At 41.5% G+C, this 25,319-nt stretch overlaps 5 protein-coding genes and 2 non-coding genes across 10 annotated transcripts in view; 3 read left to right on the forward strand and 4 right to left on the reverse strand.

Annotated features, from left to right (window-relative positions):
• rhogb (ras homolog family member Gb) overlaps positions 1-6,670 on the forward strand; it is a 29,884-nt gene extending 23,214 nt beyond the window's left edge. For 3 of the 4 annotated variants that reach the window (XM_058086105.1, XM_058086106.1, XM_058086107.1), the window contains 4 exons: positions 4,831-4,891; positions 5,027-5,180; positions 6,010-6,180; positions 6,286-6,670. In XM_058086105.1, the coding sequence (XP_057942088.1) occupies positions 5,052-5,180; positions 6,010-6,180; positions 6,286-6,561 (576 nt within the window). In that variant the 5' untranslated portion in view covers positions 4,831-4,891; positions 5,027-5,051 and the 3' untranslated portion in view covers positions 6,562-6,670. Of the gene's footprint in view, positions 1-443; positions 844-4,830; positions 4,892-5,026; positions 5,181-6,009; positions 6,181-6,285 lie in introns of those variants that run through there. The other variant, XM_058086104.1, reaches the window with a different exon arrangement.
• Positions 3,437-11,630, reverse strand: pgap2 (post-GPI attachment to proteins 2). The gene is made up of 6 exons (XM_058086103.1): positions 11,057-11,630; positions 10,579-10,755; positions 10,260-10,509; positions 10,087-10,193; positions 9,825-9,933; positions 3,437-9,320 (listed from the first exon to the last, which is right to left on the reverse strand). The coding sequence occupies exons 2-6, from the start codon at positions 10,744-10,746 to the stop codon at positions 9,190-9,192; spliced, it is 765 nt and encodes a 254-aa protein (XP_057942086.1). The 5' UTR covers positions 10,747-10,755; positions 11,057-11,630; the 3' UTR covers positions 3,437-9,189.
• A 1,276-nt stretch (positions 11,631-12,906) lies between these two features.
• timd4 (T cell immunoglobulin and mucin domain containing 4) lies at positions 12,907-16,195 on the forward strand. The gene is made up of 8 exons (XM_058087182.1): positions 12,907-12,973; positions 13,090-13,268; positions 13,896-14,058; positions 14,126-14,203; positions 14,290-14,369; positions 14,450-14,561; positions 14,637-14,670; positions 16,005-16,195. The coding sequence occupies exons 1-8, from the start codon at positions 12,907-12,909 to the stop codon at positions 16,087-16,089; spliced, it is 798 nt and encodes a 265-aa protein (XP_057943165.1). The 3' UTR covers positions 16,090-16,195.
• Positions 16,196-19,520: 3,325 nt separating this feature from the next.
• trnav-cac (transfer RNA valine (anticodon CAC)) lies at positions 19,521-19,593 on the reverse strand. Its single transcript has one exon. It is a non-coding gene; the product is annotated as a tRNA-Val (tRNA).
• Positions 19,594-20,447: 854 nt separating this feature from the next.
• LOC131138770 (early growth response protein 1-like) lies at positions 20,448-22,821 on the reverse strand. The gene is made up of 2 exons (XM_058087986.1): positions 22,169-22,821; positions 20,448-21,866 (listed from the first exon to the last, which is right to left on the reverse strand). The coding sequence occupies exons 1-2, from the start codon at positions 22,335-22,337 to the stop codon at positions 20,695-20,697; spliced, it is 1,341 nt and encodes a 446-aa protein (XP_057943969.1). The 5' UTR covers positions 22,338-22,821; the 3' UTR covers positions 20,448-20,694.
• Positions 22,822-23,149: 328 nt separating this feature from the next.
• On the reverse strand, positions 23,150-23,222 carry trnaa-agc (transfer RNA alanine (anticodon AGC)). Its single transcript has one exon. It is a non-coding gene; the product is annotated as a tRNA-Ala (tRNA).
• Positions 23,223-24,024: 802 nt separating this feature from the next.
• On the forward strand, positions 24,025-25,023 carry hspb9l (heat shock protein, alpha-crystallin-related, b9-like). The gene has a single exon (XM_058086565.1). It carries the CDS (start codon positions 24,093-24,095, stop codon positions 24,726-24,728), a length of 636 nt encoding a protein of 211 aa, XP_057942548.1. The 5' UTR covers positions 24,025-24,092; the 3' UTR covers positions 24,729-25,023.
• Positions 25,024-25,319: the final 296 nt, after the last annotated feature.

A 25,319-nucleotide genomic window follows, 5' to 3' on the forward strand; every position in this document is an offset into this window, starting at 1 on the left:
CATGTAGACCCGCCTGTGCTGCCTTCAGGGACCCCCATAAAAAAAGCTTCTACTTGTATAATTTGAATATCTTAAATTACAATAAAACATAAAGTTCTAATGCAATTGGTGTGAAACTTTTCATACTAAGTACCACCACAAAAATATTATTACAATGCTACAATTTTTGCTGCATCACTTAAATTCTGCTAGTATTGTCATCATTTACAAACTGTATATTCCTTTGTTTTATATCATTTAAAAAAAAATTCCTAGTAATACTTCCTAATGTAGGCAAAAATATGCTATAACTACAAAAAAATTTGAAGAATGCTTCGCGAAATGTCTCCCACTTTTCAGGCTTTTGTTATTTACGACAGAATCAGTGGACTTGGAAGGCATCACTCAAAATTATAGAGCAGCAAGTTTCTGCTCTCTAGTGGTCAAATACTGGAAATGCAGGTCGGCTCTTCCGGAGAAGTAAACGGCAAAAAAAAGTAAAGTGATACTCATAAAAATGCTACTCTGGCTAAGACAGCAAATTAATTTGATTTGTTTTAAAATATGTTTAGCATTTGATGTACGTTTTTTTTAATGCCGAATTGTTAACAAATGTTACAGTAACGAATCTCAGTGGAGTTTAATGCCTGTGAGAAGACAATAACATGATGCATTCATGGAACGTGACAACCAAGTAAACGGCACATAAAACTACAAGTACACACACAGGCCGACAGTAAACTTCCTCTTCCTTCTCCTGCTGTTTTTTATGCTCCACCCACACACACACACACACACACACACACACACACACTGAGAAGACCGAAACAGAGCAGTTTTATCAGACAGGACCACTGATGAGCGGTGAGTAGATGTTCTTCATCTCTAATATTAATAATTAATATAAAAACAGTACAAGATGATATGAAATTAAGGCAACAATCGCTGTAATCCCATAGTTAAAATACTATAACACTACTAGTTTGTGGTTCCGATATGAGAGAAATATAAAAACAATATACATTGGTGTGAAAAAAGGATTTTTTTTATGTTTTTTTTTTTTTTTGTATATTGTAATAACTGGTTCGGCAGCAACAACTGCAATCAAGCCTTTGGTATAACTTGCAATGAGTCTGTGGCAGAATTGTTGTCATTCAGTCACATTGGAGGCTTTTCCAGCCTGAATCATGTTTTTAAGGTGATGCCACAGCATCTCAATAGGGTTCAGGTCAGGACTTCGGTCTTCATTTGGTTTTTCTTTAGCCAATCAGAGGTGGACTTGCTGGTGTGTTTTGGGTCATCGTCCTGCTGCTGAACCCAAGTTGGTTTCAGTTTGAGGTCACAAACAGATTGGCCGGATAGGATTTTTTGAAGACCATTACACTACCACCACCATATTTTACTGTTTTTTTCTGAAATGCGGTGTTACTTTTACGGGCAGAATTAATGGAACGCACACTTTCCAAAAAGTTCAATATTTGTCTTGCCAGACCGCCGACTAGTTCCCCAACGGTCTTGGGGATCATCAAGATGCTTTTCTGGCAAAATGAAGACGAGCCTTGATGTTCAATGGCTTTCTTCAGTGGGCTGTTTTGATAGTTCAAGTTCATCCATGGGGGTTAAATATCTCCATCCATCCTCTTACGTTGGTTCCCGGTTGGTTCCTGGTTGGTTCCCGGTTGGTTCCTGGTTGGTTCCCGGTCTGCCAATCCAGAGGCACCCCCCCCTGCCCCCATGTCTATATGATGCTATAGAATAAGTCAACCCAAACAACGCCCTAGCATCTAGGGCCTCTCATCCACACCACAGCTAGGACTCACTGATGATGTCTACCAACGGGTTTTGAGATTACTGCTATGACAACCCATAGAACATGGCCCACTCGGAGTGGATGTGGCTCCCTCCCTCGGAACATGGTCTAAGCTCTCTATGGTCTAAGATGGGAGTTGAAACTCCTTCTGCCCAGCCGATCATCAATGACCGTCCTACTTCCGTTAGCTGACATATTAGTCCAAAAACTGAGGATTTCTTGACTTTAATCAACTTTAATTCAGCTGACATTTTGTAGAGCGGGAGACTTTCCAGTCAAATTCAACGTTTCTGCTTTTTTTTTTTTTTTTTTTGCTAGAAAAGATGACGCATCTACGTAAATGACAACGTTGCGCTAATATTAGAAATGTTCCTGTCATGTCTTCAACTGTAGAATGATGAAGTTCCTCAACAGGTCAGGAGACTCGTAACCAGCGAGATGAAGTAAAAAATAGCGACCGCAGCTGACCAGAAGGAAGTGGTACTTCCTTATAACGCACATGTGAAGTAACCCGACAAGGTCGTTAATGATGATGATGGCGGAGAAGTCTCATTAATCGTTCTTTTTTCCCCCCAAAACAATCAACCTACAGTAAATACAATGCTTTCTCGATTATTCATACTCAGATGGAATCACCATGGTAACCGAACATTCATCATTTTAGACAATGTATAGCTGCTGTACTTCGCGGCTATTCTTTCTTCTTCCTCTTTTAACAACCCTCCAAATATTTCCTCTTTCATCCGCTGACAATAATTCATCAGTTTCGAAGTTTCGGTTCTCCTAACATAAATCACTTTACTCGTCGCAAATGTACATCCACGACTTCAAAAACACCGGACCAACGTCTCCTCCGAGTTACCGTCATCATTTCAACACAAGACCGCAAGGACTTTTTGCTTCATAAAAGCTTCCTTTTTTTTTTTTTCGTTTGACGTTTCAACATTACAAAAGTTTCAACATGGTTCTTTTTCGTCATGATTCAACTTGTGTTCAGCTAAAATAATGCATAAGGCTAAAAATAACCAATTAGCTAAAAATGTCTACCATATCTTGCTTATTGTGTGGAAATATGGGGTAATTCATAACTATAAAAGCAATCTTCACTCACTAAATGTACTGCAAAAAAGGTCAGTAAGGATAATTCATAATGCCGCCTTATTTCTAAAATCACAAATACTTCAACTTGCTGATATAGTTCATCTTCAAACAGCTAAAATAACACATAAGGCTAAAAATTACCAATTAGCTAAAAATTTCATCCAATACTTCTCTACAAGAGAGGAGAAATATGATCTCAGGGAAGAACTACATTTGAAACACTTCTATGCTAGGACTATGTTAAAAAGCCATAGCATTTCAGTATGTGGAATCAAACTATGGGATGGATTGAGTAAGGACCTCAAACAATGCACAACGATGAGCCAATTCAAGAAACAATACAAGCAGTTGATGTTTGCTAAATTTGAATTTTGATGATTTTTTGTGAAAAAAATAAAATTAAATAAATAAATAATAATGAACTATATTAGGAAAGCAGGAAGTGAACAAATGTAACAGTTACTGATTGTAAAAGTACCAGATGGAGGGGTAGGATTCAATAAGCTTTGCTTCTTCCTACTCCTTTTGGACACTGTGAACTGCTTATGTGATGCATTCAATTGTAATCTGATGCATGTTCAAATGAAATAAAATCATTACCATTACCAAATGTATGAGGCATCGAGATAGTATATCACTACATTTGTGAAGAGGCTGAAACGTATGCTTCCGCTCGTATGTTAGCGGCCTACTTTCAACAACAAGACGTACCAAAAGAGATGATGACCTCAAGAGCATCCTTTATGCTGTGGAGGAAACATTAAGTTCATTCTTAAGAGTCTATGTAAGTTACTCTGTAGGTGCTGCTGTTTTGGTTAGCAATGTTGTACAAACGGACTGGGTGGATTTACTTTGAGCACATAACTTGTGCATTACTAGATTCTTGGGGGGTGGGGGGGCCTTAGCAGCGGGGGCGGGAAGGCATTTTGGCAGCCTCATTGATGAAGCTACTCCAGCAGGGTGGAGTCCGCTTGGAGGTTCTAGTGTCTTCTCTCACAAAGCTGAGGAGGCAGTTACGTACATGTCACATCAATGTGTGTCACACACACACAAGTATACTAAATCATGTTCGATCATTGTATATATTTTCATAGTAAAGTGGGACAACATGGGAGGTTAAGTCAGGCTTGCAGCAGGAGTAAGATCCTCAGACCTCCACCCAGAGTGAGAGAAAGCCAGGCGAGGGTGGGGTCACATCCCCGGAGTCTGGGCTGAGCCGCATTCTCACAGTTTGTATTTCATTCTTTGGCACCGAGTCCGCTGGAAGCATAGGATCACTTTTTTTTTTTCTTCTTTTTATGCAAAGTATACACACACACAACCAAAAATGATCATAATAATAAAAGAGTGTGGGTATGATTGGGTGATTATTTTTCGAGTGGTTAGCGTGCAGACCTCACAACTAGGAGACCCGGATCCAATTTCTGCCTCTTATGCACAGTCCTACCTAGTATTCATCTTTCCAAAACCCTTCACCTTTGACACAACAAGGTGGCACATTGCAGATGTTAGCATGTTTTTTAGCACAGTGGTCGAGTGGTTAGCACACAGACCTCACAGCTAGGAGACCAGGGTTCAATTCCACCCTCGGCCATCTCTGTGTAGAGTTTGCATGTTCTCCCTGTGCATGCGTGGGTTTTCTCCGGGTACTCCGGTTTCCTCCCACATTCCAAAAACATGCTAGGTTAATTAGCGACTCCAAATTGTCCATAGGTATGAATGTGAGTGTGAATGGTTGTTTGTATATATGTGCCCTGTGATTGGCTGGCCACCAGTCCAGGGTGTACCCCGCCTCTCGCCTGAAGACAGCTGGGATAGGCTCCAGCACCCCTGCGACGCTCGTGCGGAAAAAGCGGTAGAAAATGAATGAATGAATGAATGAATAATTCACTTTAAGCAGCAAATGAAAAATGACAAGGATCTATTCTCCCTCCTCTCAGGGGCCGGACGATGGGACGTAATAAGTCTCTGAAGAATTAATCCAATCCAATCAGGCGGAAGGTAAACAGACGGAGACGAGTCGTCTTCTTGTGTGAAACCAAAACGACACTCTCATAATTCAAATGAAGCAGGCTACTGAACTACGCTTGTTGGACAAGTCCCCACAGGAAGGTTGTGTGTGTGTGTGTGTTACAGGTTTCTGAAGGAGTCAAAGGTCATCATGCAAACCATAAAGTGTGTGGTTGTAGGCGACGGCGCCGTGGGAAAGACTTGCCTCCTCATTTCCTACACCACCGGAGCCTTTCCCAAAGAGTACATCCCCACCGTGTTCGACAACTACAGCAGCCAGGTGTGTGCCAGTGTGTCAATATGGAAGACTAAATTAACTTCAATAATGATTTGGAGTGCATGAGAAATTTTTAGCTCCCTTTCACCAAGTATATTTGCACAACACGGCACCTGCAGAACCGATGTTGTAGTGACATAAGGAGCAAACTGCTGGGCTCCGGCATACATTTTGGTAATGGTAATGGTTTTAATTTCATTTGAACATGCATCAGATTACAATTGAATGCATCACGTAATCAGTTCCCAGTTCCACATGTCCGAAAGGAGTAGGAAGAAGCAAAGCTTATTAAATCCTACCCCTCCATCTGGTACTTTTACAATCAGTAACTGTTACATTTGTTCACTTCCTGCTTTCATAATATAGTTTAAGTTTTTTTTTATTTTTATTGTTGTTAAATTGTTATTATTTTTCTTTTTATTTTTTTTATATATTTTTATTTTATTTTTGATGACATTTTTAGCTAATTGGTTATTTTTTAGCCTTATGTATTATTTTAGCTGTTTGAAGATGAACTATATCAGCAAGTTAAAGTATTTGTGATTTTAGAAATAAGGAGTTAGTATGTTCTCTGAAGGCGGCATTATGAATTATCCTTACTGACCTTTTTTGCAGTACATTTAGCGAGTGAAGACTGCTTTTATAGTTATTAATTAGCCCATATTTCCACACAATAAGTAAGATATGGTAGAACCAGAGAGCAATAAAGAGTGTGTAGTGATTTCTGATTGAGAACAAATTTTGCTTTGTTCAATATTGAAATATTTCTGGCCACCTTATGTTATGTTATGTTATGTTATATTCCTGTGTGTGTGTGTGTGTGTGTGTTCAGATAACAGTGGACAACAGAATCATCAGTCTAAACCTGTGGGACACGGCGGGCCAAGAGGAGTACGACCGGCTGAGGACGCTGTCATACCCTCAAACCAACGTTTTCATCATCTGCTTCTCCATCTCAAGCCCCGCCTCCTACGAGAATGTCAAACACAAATGGCATCCTGAGGTCAGATTATGTAGCAAGAAAAGGGACATGTCTATGTTTGATTGACATGTCACGGTTGTGTTTTTCTTACATTATCACGTGCCTCCTCCTCGTCCCCCCCTGCAGGTGTCACATCACTGCCCCGGCATCCCCATCCTCTTGGTGGGCACCAAGAGCGACCTCCGAAACGACGCCGAGATCCAGAGAAAGCTGAAGGAGCAGAACCAGACGCCCATCACTCATCACCAGGGCTCCGCCCTCGCCCGGCAGATTCACGCCGTCCGCTACCTGGAATGCTCCGCCCTCAACCAGGACGGCATTAAGGACGTGTTCACTGAAGCCGTCAGGGCGTTTCTCAACCCCGAGCCTGTCATCAGCAAGAAGCCTTGCGTGCTGCTCTAGGACCCAAACGGGGGCTTTTAGTGCTTGACAGACTTGATTTTAGAAGTTGGAAAAATGGCATCATTTTCTTCACCTGCTTTGATGGGATTAAAACTGAAAGATGACAATACTCAAGGCTTTTTTTCTTATTTATTACAACAAATGCAGTCTATCAGAGGTCAAGAAAATATATACCTATTCATGTATTTGTGGAAATAATACATACATCACTTATAGAATTTTAGTGAATATAATATGTCTAAAAATGTATTAAAAAAATTATATAAAATACAAAAATAGATATAGATTTTATGATACAATTTTAATTACATGTTAGAAATACTAAGAAAATCACAAAGTTTCACTGTAGTCCAAGTTAAGGGATGATTTGTTTTTCATTTTCATTACCATCAATCATATTAAAAGTTTTATGTATTAGATCAGGGGTCTCAAACTCGCGGCCAAATGCAGCCTGTCTTGATATGAAAGTTTAATGTTAGATTTGTTAGTTTGGTGAAAAGTAAGACATTTGGTGTTTGTGAGCTGGTTAGCTCAACTGGTAGCACTGCAGATTCATGGTGCAGAGGATCAAGGTTCAATACCCGGTAAGGCTAACTGTAGGTGTTGTTCGTTTTAACAGTTCTCCAAGTCCAGCACCTATCGTAGTCATCACCTCCGTTACAACATCATGGTGTTTATGAGCCTCATAGCTCACCTAGTAGCATCGCAGATTATGGTGCGGGGGCTCTTGGTTCAAATCCCGACCAGGGATTTAAGAAAGAAAAATTTTGATGAAATTTTTTTTTAAAAACGCCAGCTGCCTAATCCATCCCTCTATCCGCCAGCCCCTTTTTTCGCCACCACCCCCTCCGCCATCACCTCTACCCCTCCTACTTATTTTATGTTGACCTTTTCCAGTGGGACAGATCTCTGAGGCACATTCTTTCCCTAGCACTGTTATTATGGGGGCGGAGTCTTTCATCGTCGTCTCCTCCTCTTCGGCATCTCCTCGGTGGCATAATTTCAAGTCGTCCAGGAATCCTCCAGGCCTAGCTTTATTCCCTATTTTTAAGTGCCTCATTGATCACCAACTGTGAAGGCAACGTAAACATTATTTGTTTTGCGACCTTGACCGGGATTTGAACCCCAGTCCCCTGCACCTTAAACCCGCGGTGCTACCAGTGGAGTTAGCCAGCTGGCAAACATTCATGATGTTATAACGGAGGTGATGACTATGATAGGTGCCGGACCTGGAGAACTGTTAAAAAGAGCAACACCTACAGTCAGCCTGAGCAGGTATTGAACCTTGTACCTCTGCACCATGAATCTGCGGTGCTAGCAGTTGAGCTAACCAGCTCACAAAGACCACAATGTTATAATGGAGGTGATGATCGGTGCTAGACCTAGTGAACTAGCAAAATTACCATCGACTACACTTGCCCACATCAGGTATTTAACCCCGATTCCCTGCACCCGGAATCTGCGGTGCTACCAGTTGAGCTAACTAGACAGCAAACAGCTATGCTGTTATAACAGATGTGATGATTGCAATACATGCTCACCCTGAGAAATAGGATTGAACCTTGACCCCCTGCACCAAGAGGCTGCAGTGCTACCAGTTGAGCCAACCAACCAACCCAAACATTAAAATGCTAACTTGCTAATTGGGTCAAATGATTAAGTTTCATTAATGTTCTTGTTAAAGGTTAAATAACTGTTAATAATGTTCATTTGAATCGGAAAAAAAAATACTTTCTCTACCCACCAACTATATATGGTTTGTTAAGTTATTCTTCTTTGCTGTTTTATTATTATTATTATTGTATTTATTTATTACTGATTTTTATTCTTCATGTATTTTCTAATCTTATTTTGTATAGAAAAATAAAAATGAAGATATTTGAGAACAGTGGAATGTTTTTTCAAAGCTTTTCTTGTGGAAAACTGGAACAAAACAACAAAACAAAACAAAACATTTTTTTTTATTCTGTTTTTAATAAATGCTTTCTTTTTGATTTTGAAATTGAGTTTGAAACCCCTGTTTTAGATGAAAATGACATTAAAATGTCTGACACTGTCTACGATTGTCCAAAGACGGTGTAAACGCTGACAGAATGAATCATTTCCTGCTGAGGCTTTGGGGAGGAAACATCTTTTAGGAGCAGATCAGACTGGAGGATGTCGCCTTTTCCTTCGCAACGTCTCCTCGAGAGGCAGGAGGTGGCTTCCTCTTCCTGTTTGCCGATTCTCCTCCAAGCTTTTTCTCAACTTGCTCATGATGACAATGAGCTGTCACGTGCTCATTCATGAAAAACACCAATGGGGGCCACAAGTGGAGCTGCTCGGTAATGCATGACGTCCCCAACTGGCATAAAATTATTTTTTTTTGTTGTACGAGTCAGCATAGGACCTTAAATTCATATTGTGACACATTTATTCACTGCTTGATTTTCACATTCTGTAATATAGAAGTTTTTGTGGTTCTTGTCAGTGGAGGATGTTCATGTAAACAAGAACCTTGAGTGTTTCTGGTTGCCAAATGTGCAAAATATCAGGACTTTTTCACCCTTCAGAGACCGTTCTGGCGCTGCACTTCTCATTTTCAAGGGATCACAAGTCGTGTACGCGTGTTAGACTGCACTTGTTCTTTCAGTATCGTTTGTCTTCAGGAGGTGTGGCCACCATGACCGTTTGATTTCCAAAGTCCCAGTACACCGTGCCGTGGAACACTATGTTGGAGAAGACCACCAGGTACTCACAGAACGCAAACAGCGTGTAGACTGAGGACGGCAGAGATGCAGTGTCAGTTCAGAGGATGGAATAGACATACCGGTGCTGTGTCGGAGCGTAGTTAAAAGTACTTGAAGTTGAAGTATACTCGAGTGTACAGTCATCACCCGTTTATAAAGATAAATTAATTTCCACGATACAGCATTCGGTGTTACTCAATGGGATACTTTCATAGTTAGAGCACAGAAAACCTTTCTAAATATGTTTTTTAATATTATTAAAGTCCTTTAGACATGAAATAAGACGCCTGTTATTCATTGTTTACTTCAGACGTCTCGAGACGGCCGCTAGCTGGTGAGCTAACCGATTTCTTTTAAACTTCAGAAGGCAAAAACTTACCACTTCCACAAGGAATGGGAGGAGAACTTTTGTTTTTTAAATTGAGATTTTGCGAGGGACAAAATTATGAGGAAGATATGTTGTTTTTTTTTATGACGCACATATTTGTGTGGACTTCATCCTATCTTTTAAAGAACAAAACAAAACGTTCTCACCTCCGGCTTCGCAGTGCTGGTTGTGGCGTCTGAAGAAGTACGCAGCCGCCACACAGCTGCTCAGGTTGAACAGGAACAGGCGCAGTTTCCACCTGTACGACTTCCCCTCCTGGCATGGAAACAATGTGTTTGATTAGTATCGAAGCAAAAATCTGACGGTTATCTCAGAGTGAGACATCATGCAGCACTAAAATCACAAGAATGGCTACCCAAGAAGCATTTGGATCTGATATAAAAAAAACAAAACAAAAGTTGACAATACCTCTGGGCTGACATAGTGCCTGTTGATAACATGCCACAGTCTGCATGTAATGAGCATGTGCAGCAGTGAGCTCACGATGAACACGAAGAAGCAGTTTTTGTGAACATCTACAAAGAACCCACAAACTGTTAGTAACATTTTAGTTTCTGTATGCAAACACTGCTTTTACTCACTGTAGTCCTCTGTGGACGCCACAAATGTGAGCAAGAGTAAGGCGGAGTTTTCAGTGAGGCTGCACAACAACGCCATCCCGCTCAGAACCAGTTCCGGAAGCTTATCGGCGAAGCGACGGCGGTAGAAGCTAAAATAAGAGGCGGCCATCAGCAATCGGGGCGCCGAGTGCAAACCGATGCAGCAGCGCCAGATGTAGCGCTCCGGCACGCGGCTGATGGCGGCACTGATGGACGGGAGGTAATTGGACACCTGGCGGGAGGAGGAAAGAAACTTAGTGAGCACACACACACACACACAAAGAGTCTAAACTGGACTTACATGACAGTGTGTGTATATGGCATCTTCAAAGTGGTATATGAGAGCAACAAACAGGGAGACAACAAGTCCGGAAATAGGGAGCACAAGTGTCCCGATGGTGAAGGTGGTGTATGGGATCTGGAAAAGGGGGCGGTCCCCGTCCAGACTCCGATATGGCCCGTGAAGCATCCTGGGTAACTGCAAAGGAAAAGAAAACAGTTCAATTCATTTGTTTACAGTTTACATTGACACAATGACTCATGCTACAATTATCTATAAATACACATTATTATTGTACAGACCAGCCATTTCTAGTGTTTTGACAAATTCGCCGTTGTTCAACAGAGAAAACCATAATCAACATTGACAGAGAGAGAATAAATATATATACAGGGTGTATATCACGCGGTCACGTGTCACCATCTTCCGTGACGTTAATCTGTTGTACGGCATTATTAATGGTGAATTAAAAGTCTAAAAAAGGAAAATAAATACTCACCTTTACTGCTCTCTTGGCTTGCTATCCCAATGCATTCTTCAGTAGCGCAAGGTGTTGCTATAATCCAGTTAGCTACAGGTTAGCTACATGGTTAGCTAAGTGCAGTAGTCCGAGTTTGGAGGGAGCGCTACCTACGACGGTAGTTTAATGTCCATTCAAAAGGCTTAACAGCAATGTTTTTTTTTTCTTTCTATCGGATTACTTTTTCATTAACAACACGCGAAACAGTCACCATTCTTCGGTTGTTTGAGGACTATACTACCAGACGATAACAATTCACGATAGGTGTCCGTGTTATAGACAAACATTCATAGATGCCGCATTGACCGGGTTGGCCTGTTGCTGTGGTACGTCAGTAATTCCGCCATATTGGTTGTGGCAGCTTTGCCCGTCAACTAATGCAATAAAATGGCCCGACCTCGAGAATCCATGGTATTATGCCCAAAATTAGGTCACAACAGCGAAAAAGTATTATTTCTGTTTTACCTGTGTATAATGAACTGTAAAACAGTAGTTCTAAGTCCATGCAGCACATGAATTAGGCATATTCTCCGTTTGCTCTTGCCTCATCTAATATGTCGGCAAAGTCGGCCTATGTGTCAGCCCTCAATGCGGCGCCTCCGTTGTATATCTATGATCCACGCCAAGCTCACATGGGTGACACATGTAGATTCCGGTGATGAATTTCAAAATAAAGACACAAACGTGATTTATACGACAAAAAGTTAGAGGATTTTCAAAATAACACATTTGCCTGGCGTGAAGAGGAAAGTACTAGTTTTAGTACTTTCTAAGTGCTGAAATCTACAATTGTAGAAAATGGCATTGATTTTGGATGAATTAAAAAAAAGATGCAGAGTTATGTGTTGTTGAATCACTCTAAATCTGGGTATTCATATTGCAGATGTATTTTTAAAGGACCTCAGTACAATCGAAAAATGTAATTAAACAGAGGGAAAAAAAAATTGACAAAAAATATTAGGCGAGCAAAGTAATAATAATAAAAGTAGTGCTTTGTAAAAAAAAATCAGTAAAGTTTAAATATTAAAGATTTTTTTTTGTCCATGTCCTGTCTGGGGCTCCATAATTTTGCACAAAAATGTAAATGCTGAACTATTTCTTTTGCATGTATTCGTATTACCCCCAAAACATGCATCCAATTAAAGTCAGGTTCAAATCAAATAGTATAACAATTTTGTCCCTGGCCTTGCCTACTAAGTCTTCTGAGTCTGCCATTTGAAAATGCCTTTCAGAGTACTAAAAGAGACAAAAAAAAAATGAAGTGAAAGAAGGAACATTTGAGGCGAATAATAGAGTAGCTTGTACATCTGCGACGTCGCCACACAGTCGTCCATTGAGTGTGTGTGCATAGCATGTATGCCTGCCGAAACACAAAGTCCTTTTGTAAGTCGGATTTCCTTCCATCACTTTAGTTCATTAACGTTCATGAATATTTCCCTTCAGTTTGTAGACTCTGATTTGAACAAAAAAAGTTGTTCCATTTGCATCCTGTCAATGGAAGAAACAGAAACAAAACACGTCATAATAGGAAAACACTCACTGCAGTCAAAATCATTGAATATTAAATTTGATCAATATTTTTTTTTTTGCATTGAATCTACGTCAACGTGAAATTCCGAGTACCCTACACTTGACTTGAACTTAACATAAAGATATTTGCCATTTAAGTCATCACATTAAAACCATGAGGGTGAAAAACACACAGCTGACATTCAGAATTGAATCAATGAAGTCTTTATAATTGTCTGTCTCACACACACACACACACACACTCAGAGCTGCGTCAGTGTGTGTCGGCGCGCGTCATTCATGACCACAAACACATCATGATGGCCTCCACGTCGCTTCGCTGCCGTCTTACACCTCAGCTCTTCACCGCCGTGTTCCTCCTGTCAGGTGAGACGCTGAATGATGACATCACAACATGCAACATCAATAATGAAACTAGTTGTCTTATTGGATATGGGCACATTATTATTGGTAAACAATGTTTTGGGTCTTCCTTGGGTCAGGTGGCGGTTTTGTTCCGGCTTTTGGTTATAAAGTGAAAGAAGGGGGCGTGGCATCGCTATCCTGTGAGTACTCGGTGCAGCGTTTCGGATTGAGTCGGGTCTGCTGGGGTCGAGGCTGTGGGACCCTGTGGTGCAGCAACATCCTGATCCAGACGGATGAGAACGGCGTCGTCTCCACGGTGAGTGATTCCGAAACAGAATCATGAGAAAATTACAGCTAAAGTTTTTCTTCATTCATTCATTTTCTACTGCTTTTCCTCACAAGAGTGCTGGAGCCTATCCCAGCTGTGGCGGGGTACACCAACCAATCACAGTGCACATATAGACAAACAACCATTCACACTCACATTCATACCTATGGACAATTTGGAGTCGCCAATTAACCTAGCATGTTTTTGGAATGTGGGAGGAAACCGGAGTACCCGGAGAAAACCCACGCATGCACGGGGAGAACATGCAAACTCCACACAGAGATGGCCGAGGGTGGAATCGAACCCTGGTCCTCCTAGCTGTGAGGTCTGTGTGCTAACCACTCGTCCGCCGTGCCACCCGAGTTGGTTTTTAAAAAAATAAAATAAAATAAAATAATTTTACTAATAATAGAGATGGCTGAGGGTGGAATTGAACTCGGGTCTCCCAGCTGTGAGGCCTGCGTGCTAACCACTCATCCGCCGTGCTAAAAATCATGCTAACATCTGTAATGCGCCACCTTGTATCAAAGGTGAAGGGTTTTGGAAGGATGAATACTAGGTAGGACTGTGCGTAAGAGGCTTGACTGTGTTACGTCCTCTACTGTGGTGCTTCAGGCGGACGACCGCTACCGACTCACAGGAGACGTCCTGGAAGGACAGATGGACCTGGACATCCTGAATGTGAGGCGTACCGACAGCGGGGTGTACTGCTGCAGGGTGGACATCGACGGACTCTTCAATGACAAGAAAGTGATCATGAACCTGCGGGTGGTGAAAGGTGAGCCATCTGACGTAAACACAGCTAAACTCTTAGATTGCGAATACATTTTCTTGTTGTGTATCAGCTTCGATCATCGGCGCTACAACGACATCGCCGACAACAACGTCAACAACTCAAGTCACGGAGGCGTGTACTGACAGAGGTTAAATTGCTACTACTATGGGAATGTGGGGACTTGTTGTTGTTATGTTGTTTACATTTAACATTCATGTCGATTTGGGTTGGTAGAAAACAGCAAAATGCTCCAATCGCCTCAGCTGGACGTTATAAGAAGGAACTCAACAATGCTGCACTCCACCACCATCACTGTGAGAGACCACCGCCGCTGCTATATTCAACAAATCCAGCAATCTTAGCCATCTTTTCTGTGTGTTTTTTTTTTTTTCAGTCTGTGAACTCACCAGCGTCGCTCTCCCTTCAAATCAACGTTCCTGTTCTCTCTTTGTCCCTCACTGTGCTCATCATTCTGGCCGTGTTTTTTCTGTCTATGGCCTTCAAGCGTAAGTATGAACTAATATGGCCAAGAATACTGCAAAAAGACTGATGATATTGTATACTCTATTTTTCCAATGCAGGGGGGTTACACAGGCCAGGTTTAAGGAGCGGCTGGTGAGCACCCCGTCATTTTTACACTCATTCTGGTGGATTTTGAACGCAAACGAGGTCCTCAAATCATGACATTGCTGGATTTGTTTTTGCTAGCACATGAAAATTATAATATAAATCAACATACTGACAAATAAAGTAATCTCTCGCCATGGAGAATATTGAATAATAACAATAATTTGAATAATAATATTAATTAATCACTTTTTCATGGATGAATTCGGCCTATTATTAGTACAATTATTATTTTATTTATTTTTTTGGGCTGAAAAACAACTCTCTATTATCCGACTCTGATATCACCTGATACCGATATGTGTAACATGACATGAACACATGTGTTGTAAACAGCATTTTTTTTCTTTCATGATCTGGAAAAAAATCCTGTACCGATATCAACCAATATTACATTTTTGTGTAATATTACATATCGATTGATATCAGTACATGATTTGCCATTTAAGTCATCACATTACAGTACATGATTTTAGGATATACATATAGGATATCCCTAAAAATATGTATATCTAAGCACATTTTATATTTTTCAAGCATAAAAATCGCTAAATGAACTAAAACACAAATATATATAAATATCAAAGGTGTGATATTTAGTATCGTAATGTATCTCACATGTGTGAATCTATATTATGTCTTACATGTGTGTCTTATTTTCCACATATATTATTAAATTCACTTATCACAGTCGGGTCTGGGATCAATTAACTGCGATAAACGAGGGGTTTAACCAAAACATACTGGAAAAGTCCGCCTCAAAAGTCAAACCAAACCCGGGGTTCAAACCGTTATCATGCATGAAGTCAGAAAAAGTGTATGTCTGCCCCATATTGTCTTTTTTAATGCTGTCCACAACGTAAACGTGCTGGTTATGAATACTACTTTAATACTAATATGTTTGACTAATATGTAAGACGTCCTGAACGAGCCCAGTTTAACATATCACTGATTGGGGTTTATACTTTGCACTTTATTTCTCATACGGATGTTTGTGCCACATAGAAATGTGCAGCTTTCCAAATTGTGTCATTGCCAGCCTTATTTAATTGTGAATTTATTAAGACTAACCTGACTTACTTGTGATTTTAATGACTATTTTGTTGAGATAAAATATTAAAAATAAATATGGCACTTTTTCTATAACTTATATTGCATTTTTTTTGTCTCATCTTGCACCAACAATATCTATATTTTGTCAAATGCATCCAGTGGTACCACAGTGAATGAAGTATTATTCCATGTGACCAGTATGGCAGTAAAACATGTAAAACTCTTAAAACCCGGTTCACAGTGACAGTTGAATCGTTCCTCTTTTCCAGTTTCTCCAGTGAGGAACCTCCTCATATCATCTATGAGATAAGGATGAGAAGACCGGTTCAGGAGAACATCTACACGCTAGACTAGACCTATTTCATTGACTTTGAATTACGACTGCATTGAACTGTGAACTGTACTGTTTTTGTATTGAGACATTTGAACGGGTACATGTGTGACCTTTAGCTGTGAATAAACTTGCTTTTGAAGCTTTTTCTATGTACATTTGACACAACGCATGTGTGTATGAATAGTTTGTTTAAAGAGAAAGTACATTTGTCTCAAGTAAACACTCAAGAGCAAACTCTTGACTGAGAATTTCCAACGTGGACTAATTGTTCACACACACGAATAATTTTCCACTAATGGAAATCACCGAGCACAAACGCACTTTTTAAAGTCATTCCACAGCCTCTCAATATTAATTTTTGGTAGACGGCAAAATTAATGGTTCTATTTATCACAGCAAGTCCTCCAAGTACCAAAAAAACCCCAGACCATCACACTACCACCACCATATTTTACTCTTTTCCCAAAGGATCTTGGACTCTTGGAGTCTCTCTGCCATGTAAGCCATTTTTGCCCAGTGTCTTTCTTAAAGTGGAGTCCCGAATTTCACAGTTGCTTTAAGTTCTTTGGATGTTGTTGTTGGGTCTTTTGTGACCTCTTAAGGTGAAGGGAAGGTTCACCCCTGTTCCATGTTATGACCATTCGTGGATAATGGCTCTCTCTGTGTTTTGCTGGAGCTTTAGAAAAGGCTTTATAACTTTTTCCAGACTGATAGATTTCAATTAATCTCAGTTAAATTGTATTTTAACTTTAAAAATAAAAAGTTTCATATTAAAACTGCATTATACGCTTTACTGTATTTATACTTTAACACACCAACAAATTGGGATGATTATAAAGCAAATGCATTGTCCTTGTGTATTCAAGAGGTATACAACAATGACTCATTTACCCCCAAACTCGACTGTTGAAGGCAAACATTTATCTGCCCACCAGGTGAAATGCGTCACATCACCAACACGAGAGGGAGAAAGCTGTTAGCCAAATAAAGCGTTGACATTGTCAACGTCTTTAAAGATGTTTAAATTTGTGCACTCTTTGCGGCGGACCCTCATTGACAAGAACAACTCACGCTGACATGACTTCACTCAAGTTGACACTGCTGCTGGCCTGTACGTAAGTTTGTATTGCTTGATATATTTTCAGGATTTGACGGGTTGTGTGACATTTTGAAATGTGTGTTTGTGTTACAGTGCTGGGCTTCGCTCTCATAACGTCAGGTAAATGCAACCGATATTTATTCATATGTACTGTTTCATTTCATTTCTTGTCACTTTGTGGGTCAAATTTCACATCTCCACTCTATCACGGTTATTCCAAAGTATGTTTATGAATAAATCATGCTGTTTCATGGTTGAATACAACCGTTTTTTTTTTTTAGTTATGTTTAAACTAATATTACATATTTTGTAGCTTAAATTAAGCATTTTCATGCATGGAGATGTCCAAGTGGACTAACATAGAAATATAATCCATTTAAACCACACATTCAAAAGATCACCGGAACATCAGGATTTTATTGCAGGTTTGGATTCTCTCACAACAGGCACAATAATCCCAAATAAAAAATCCCGAATACAAACCCACAGCAAGATGAGACTCAACTCTAAACCCCAAAAGTCCCTTCCTAGCCCACCACTCACTCTGCTCCCCTAGACTAATTCACTCTTATTATGTCTACTATATTGGGTAGTATCAGTGTAGAAGTTACTAATGGGGTGTTAGTTCATGCCCAGAGGGCTCTAATTATGTTAAAAAAAAGAGCTCCACTATTCATTTTAAAGTGTGTAGGAAAGTGCCTTCCAAGCAGTTGACCTGGGTTCGATTCCCAGTCAATGCAGCAGTAAGATATCATCACATTTTTTTTAAAGAAAAAGACAAAGACCAATGGAAAAACGTAGTGCCAGGTGGATTTTACGTAGCAAAGCCTGCATTTTTACAAAGCTGGCTTCCGTGAGTTGGTGAGCGGAAACACTCAGCAGGCTAACTTCCACAAGGGGTCGGGGTTTCCTCTTGAAATGATCTGCTTGTCTCTGCTTGTGTTTAAACTGATGAAATGTTAAAATGTCTCTGTTTACTTTGTGTACCAAAAAGTTTCCCCTGACTCTTCATCATCTGAGGAGGAAGAAGAAGAGTCGGAAGGAGGTGAAGAAGAAGAAGAGTCGGAAGGAGGTGAAGAAGAGTCAGAAGGAGGTGAAGAAGAATCTGAAGGAAATGAAGAATCTGAAGGAGAAGAAAATGAAGAGAATGAAAATGAGATGACAGAGAGGTTAGCGTGTAAAATGTTTACATTAACTATGCATTGTTTGTCAGACAAAAGTGTGTTCCTCATCCCTTGTCAACTCATGTTGAACCACCATAGTGGGAGTGGACAATATTTCAACACAATAAGCCAACACTCCCTCTCCCTGCAGGGACTATTATAACATCTGCAGGAACAGCACCTGCTTCACGACAGTCATCTGTGACGGTCAGACTCAGATGATCAACTGCTGTAAGTTGTCATCCACACATCACGGAGAATCATTTCCCACAATTGCACCCTGTGTAATGTGGTATTCTTTTTCCGGAAACAGCCGGGAATGCAACTGTCGAGGTACTTTTGGCCACTTACGGCCGTTTGGGGAAGGAGTTTTGCTGGAATGCAAATCTAGAATCCACCAATGTAAACCTGAACTGCACGAATTACGTCACAGATCTTTTTAGTGAAAGGTAAGGATCTTGCGAACGCCTAAAAACGATCACCTTTTAAATTGTATTCATTATTTTGTAGCTGTGAGGACCAGTCCATGTGTAATATCACGTCAGCCAACATCACTCTGACTCAGGACCGCTGTAATGGCACAAATAAGTATCTATGGGTTGGATACAGGTGTGTCTGACAGGTGAGGATGGAAACATACAACACTTTCTAATAGTATGGGCCCTAGCGTACTGCCTTGGGGGACACCATTTACTAGAGTATTTTTAAAATAAACTAGCATTGGACCTCCAGCACCTATTTGACAGTGGACAACTACCATTTTCATATTAGCGTTACACATATTTAATGATGTTAAATTTTTGTTGAGGTTCTATATTGGTTATTTTAATGTGTACACAGACAAGAGAAAACTGTTTTTCTTACTTTTTCTGTTTCTGTTGTTCCTCTTTTTGTTTTATAGAATCGCTTACCAAGATGAAGAGATTGGCCATTTCTCTTTGTCCTTGTAACACAAATATGTACGCACTGTTGGTACCTGCAGGGTGAAATAAATCAGGTTACTGTGACATGATGTTTTTATTTATATGGACAGTGCATATTAATAGACATTTCATCTGTATTCCCTTGTCCTAATACCATTTACTCAAAGTATATATAAAGACTTTGCCCTTGGAACCAAATATATTTTAATGTACAAACTAAAAGCAGTAATGAATGCAGATTTTAAACAATTGATGTAAATAAAACGTGTTTCCGCCCGGTTTCGAACCGGGGACCTTTCGCGTGTGAGGCGAACGTGATAACCACTACACTACGGAAACCGGCGAATACGTAAGGAAACAAGTAGGTATATAATCATGAGCATAAGACAGGACAGTTACTCGTTTTTTATATATTTTAATTGCAACTCGTTTCTGGTCTAAAATGTGTCAAATTGACGGGCTATGTGGACGGAAGCCAGTCAACCTGTTTACAAACGAAGTCCCACAAATGGGTACTACGCCCTCTGCTGTCCAACAATAATCTAACCCAGCGATTCCACTGATAGAAAACAACTTTAGACTAACAAATAACGTAAACACAATGTATGTTTTTTTTTTTTGCTTTACCGTTGTGTAAGTAACCGTTTAAGTCGTCGTCAAAGGTCCAGTCCGACCTGCAATTCCAGTTTGTCTGGTGTGTGACGTCACTTGACACATGCGCACACGCGCGTGTCGGTGTGTTCTGACAACATTCCATTTAACACGACTTTCCTCGAAATTTAAATTTCCGCAGATAGAATTACATGAAATGAATGTAATCTGGGTGCTGTGCTACACACACGCGCGCGCGCGCATGCTCACACACACGCACACACTGCGGCCAGACTGCAACCAAGCAGGAAACTCCATATTTGGACATAAGGATATCCGCTGCACCAGGAGGAAGCTCTATATTTGGTTTGGAGCTTTTTTGTTTTTTTTTACTTGCAGCCGGCTGCGAGGACAAAGTACACACACACACACACACACACAGTTACATAAATGTAGTGCGATTATTTTATGATGACGTTTTCTTTCATACGAATTGTCTGCTTCTGTGTTGTCAATGATTATGTGAGTTACGATAAAACGTTTCATTGATGAAACACTAATATTTCTTGTGCTTATTGTAAGAGTGAACAATCACCACCAGCAACAGATGATGCATTAAAGTGCCACATTTTATTCCTGTTTACATTTGATACAAAAATCAAGCCACATACCTGCATGTGAACATACAAACCTACACAGTAGGTAAATATTGCGTAAAAATTTTGTACAAATGTAAATATATACATATATATTTACATTAAGTTGAACATCTTTGTTGAATCGTTCATGAAGTTTAAGACTTTTTAGTCACACTGTTCGTGATGTTCCTCAGTGAGAGGTCAAGATGATTCAACAGATGTTATGAAGAGAGGAGATGCTCGTCGTCCGCTCTGACTGAGGAGGAGAGGAGCAGCTGGAGGAGGAGTACATGTTGGGGTAGCTTTGGAAAGAGGGCTGCAGACTCAGTGTTGACTGAGGAAAGATGGTGGATGGTGTGGGGGAGGCGGAACTATGAGCAGGTGAGGAGTAGGCGGAGGAGCACGCAGGTGAGGAAGTGGGAGGAGTCAGGGAGGGAGCAGGAGGAGCGAGATTCCTGTCAGCTTTCCGCTCCCGATGCCTCTGATGGATCTTGGTGTGCCGCTTGCGCTCGTCGCTGCGAGCAAACTTGCGGCCACACTCGGCGCAGGCAAAGGGTTTTTCACCGGTGTGAGTGCGGATGTGAGTGGTCAGGTGGTCACTGCGGCTGAAGCTGCGCATGCAGATACGACACTGGAAGGGTTTCTGACCCGTGTGGACACGCACATGGCGTGTTAGCTCATCTGAGCGGGAGAAACGACGGTCACAGCCGTCTGCGGGACACGTATAAGGACGGTCTTGGGGTGACGTCTTGCACTGGTTATTGATTTTCCTGCCCCGGCACGGCTTAGTAAGGTGGCAGGCAGGTGGGAGTTGTTGGTTCTGGATCTGAGAGGAGAAGGCCTTGATGGTGGAGAGCGGTGTAAGTGGTGGCTGTGGGGGATTCCCACCTTGTGACATCATAGGTTTCTGATCCTGATTCAGGTGAAGCTCATTGTTTTGTGACTGAGGCAGGATGTAGTCCGGGAGCATCGGTACTGCCATGGATGGAGGCTGGAGGCCAAGCCTGGAAGTGGAACCAGGATAGGCCGGAGGAGGCCCCTGTGACAGGAAGGGGGCAGGCTGGGAGTCAGGGTTACCGGTCTGTGTTCCAGAGAACACTACGCTGGCATCCGTGGAGCTCAAGCTCGGCTGGGTCAGCCCCGATGATGTCACCGACAACATCACCGGTGAAGATGAGGGAACTCCTGCAGAGGTTGCAGGAGGAGGAGCTGTAACGCTGACCAAACCGCTGAAGAGACTGAGGAGAGGCTCCGGCCACAGGCTTCCACCACCGCCGCTAGATGTAGAGGGTTCAAAGGTGAAGCGTCCACTGTAGGCCAAAGGGGGGATGCGAGGGGTGACAGGGGCGAGACTCTGCAAGTCTGCCAGTTCTGACAGCAAGTCTGAAACACAGAACAAGAAGATCAGTCAGAGTTGATCACTCACAAGCAGAAAGAACCACCACTTAAAATCCTTCCTGAATTTAGCAATAAACAGTAATAATAAAAAATATACAAGATCCTCCATAAATACAAAACACTTTTTGTGTTTACACACAAACATATAAGTGAGGGGAATATTTTTTTTTTAATTATTCACTAAAGGAAATCTCGTTTTGCATTTCCACGCAGTTAAACATAAATTATAATTACAAAAGGCAATAAAGTCAACGCCATCCATGTCAATCAAACTATGCCAAACTCACCTCCATAGTCTCCGGGTTCACCGGCTCCCTCTGCAGCGTTCTGCAGCAGCAACTGCAGCTCCTCCAGCTTCGGATATCCGTCCAGCGGTGAGAGAACGGGAGGGAAGCCGGCCAGAGGCTCGGAAATCTGCAGGGTCGAGAGCAAAAGCTCCGCTTTGGTCGCTGCCATCTGCCTGCGGCTTAGCGGCTCCTGGAGCTCCGGGGCAACGGGCTGCTGCTGCTGCCGTTGCCGCCCGGGGAACAATCCGAGTAAAGTAGGGGAGGACTGGACTTGCTGCTTCGGGGGGATCGGACCCTCGAAAGAAGCCAACGCTGGATTGAGTCTGGTCCGGGATCCCAAGGAGAGTCCCGGTGGACGGATTAGGTGATTATTTTGGTGAATGACAGTGACAGTGCTTGTTTCCGGTTGGTGTTTTCACTTGTAGTGGACGCTGGAACATTGGGACAGGCTCACCAACAGGTTCCGTGAATGAGGATTCCTGGACCTTATAAAGACTCCCTCGATGACGTAGATTACCAAATTAGGCAAAGGGAAGCCCATATATGGTCAGAGCGGTGAACTCCCATGTTCGGCTTGCCAGCACACATCCGGGTATGACATTTTGATTGATTGAACCGATCATTCCGTCCAATTCGGACACTGTGCAGCAGAACATGCTAAATAACAGTCTAACCGTCGTGGCACGAGTTACTGACAAACGTCAACAACAAGGATTTGTCCTATATATTATGGAGCGCCTCATTCGACCTCGTCACTTCCTCGAGCCTTATTTGGATATTTTCCGGCCAGAAGGCTGACCTGGGAGGGACTTTCCCCTCCTGCTCGCACGTCAGAGCCATGAAAAACACCACCACACTGGCTTACCTCAGTGGACTAAGTTTAGTTACTTGACTTGGACTAGTCTGTTTTGCTTTAATATGCAATTGTTGAAAATAATTGCAAAACGTGATTATGTAAAAAATAAAAAACATAAAAGCATTTGGAGGATGCGGGCATCGATCCCGCTACCTCTCGCATGCTAAGCGAGCGCTCTACCATTTGAGCTAATCCCCCTCACATGTTTACCAGGAGTCACTTACATTTTTAACATGTTGATCAAAAACAACCTGTGAAATCACACTTTATTTGTGTGGTATGTGCTCTCTTGCAGCTGTTGTAAGAACCAGTCACATAACAGAGCATTAGATGAGCTGACTCGCAATTATGGCTCTACAAAGCAAAATGCAGAAACCCATTCTATTATCATCCATGTTGCCGTATTATTATTATTAGCGTGGGACCTCAGTTAGCGTCATTTAGCGTCCAGAAGATCCAACTCAAACCAAAATATACTCGAACCAAATAAATTTCTTCTTCTTGAATTTTTTTTACATTTATAATTTCAGAAATAAATGATCAGTATTGCATATAAATGAAAAAATCATATAAAAAATGAAGCAAAAAATAAAATAGAAAAGATAACAAGTGAAATACAGAACATAGAGTAAATAAATATAAATATAATCAGTTTTTTTTTTCTGTCTATTCCTTTCCTATGGAGGAAATGTGTAGCCTTCTTTGCTTTCCTTTTCAGAAAACCTTATTATTTTTACCAGAACAATTAAAAGTGGATGTCCTGTCATGCTCGGAACATTCTATACTTTATTTATATACTATGACAGAGTCCAGACACCAAAATAGAACAAAGCAGCAATACGTCGGCATGCAGCAGCCGCCAGCGCTAATACAGTCTATGCTGCATTTAGATTCTGACACACACACACACACACACCTCACACACAAGCACACACACACACTCAGGAATGCTGATGGAACTTTCTGGTTGGTGTGCATGTGTATATAAGCAGCAGGGAAGTCCAGCATCAGACAGTTCAGACTCCGGACCCCGAGCTGTGATCTGAAGAAAACAGAAGAAGAAGCAGGATGTTGTGCGCCAGCGTCTTCCAGCCGTCTGCCATCGCCGTGAGGCCTTTTGTGGACATGCACTGGCCCATCCGCAGCCTGTGGCCCGAGACGCGTCCTCTCTTTTACCACATTGAGCAGGAGATGCTCCGCCACATGCAGGAGATGCGACAGAGCATGGAGTACATGGAGCGGCTGCACCAGAGGATCTTTGACGAGATCGACCACACGCCGGCTTCCGCCACCTTCAAACCCATCGCTTTCCAGGAGCTGAGGCCCGACGGCTGTAGCTTCGCACTCAGTCTGGACACCAAGGAGTTCTCCCCTGAAGAGTTGTCGGTCAAACAGGTGGGCAGGAAGCTGAGGGTGAGCGGCAAGACAGAGAAGAAGCAGGACGACGGCAAGGGATCCTATTCCTACAGGTGTCAGGAGTTCAGGCAGGAGTTTGACCTCCCGGATGGCGTTGACCCCGAGGCCGTCAGCTGCTCTCTGGTGGGCGGTCAGCTTCAGATCCAGGCACCGCGAGAGAAAGCAGCCAGCGATGGAAAGGAGCGAGTGGTGCCCATCAACGTCACGTCCACCCCGGCGATCACTACATCCTCAACCGTGTCCTCAGAAGGGTCAGAGGTCAACGGCCCTTCTTCGACAGAGAACTGAGAGACAGTGAAACCTCTGGCCACTGGACACATTGAGCATTTTAGATTTTTAAATATTTTTGAACAATTTCAGTTTGTTTTAGCCGACAATTATGAGGCATGCAGACAATAATAGAAGCACTGAGTCACATTCTATTTCTAAAAATGATGGATGATGCCTTCAAGAACATTCTTTTCTTTACCGCCATGCATGTCACAAGATTTATTGATATTAAAAGTGGTGTGTTATACCATATACAAAATACTTTGCATTATTAAATAATATAAAAGCACAATAAACAGTTATTTAAATAACAGTTATATTAGTATATACATGGACTATACCATACTATAGTATGGACTCTACAAATTATCATAATTTGAGGTGTTTACCTACTACAGAACTCCATTGTATGTTTTAATATGATACCAGTATGGTGAAATGTGTCGAGACAATAAAAAAAAGTTGTGCATTTATAAAACTTCATGAGATGATTTCTATATGAATTTCCATACTAAATTAATGATATATGAATACATTTAAATGCAAGTAATTACATCTTTCCTTTTTTTCCAACTAAACCCAGAAAATTAATTCTAATAATTGGCAATA

The sequence above is a fragment of the Doryrhamphus excisus genome, chromosome 11 (assembly GCF_030265055.1).
Source record: "Doryrhamphus excisus isolate RoL2022-K1 chromosome 11, RoL_Dexc_1.0, whole genome shotgun sequence".
NCBI classification, from domain to species: Eukaryota; Metazoa; Chordata; class Actinopteri; order Syngnathiformes; family Syngnathidae; genus Doryrhamphus; species Doryrhamphus excisus.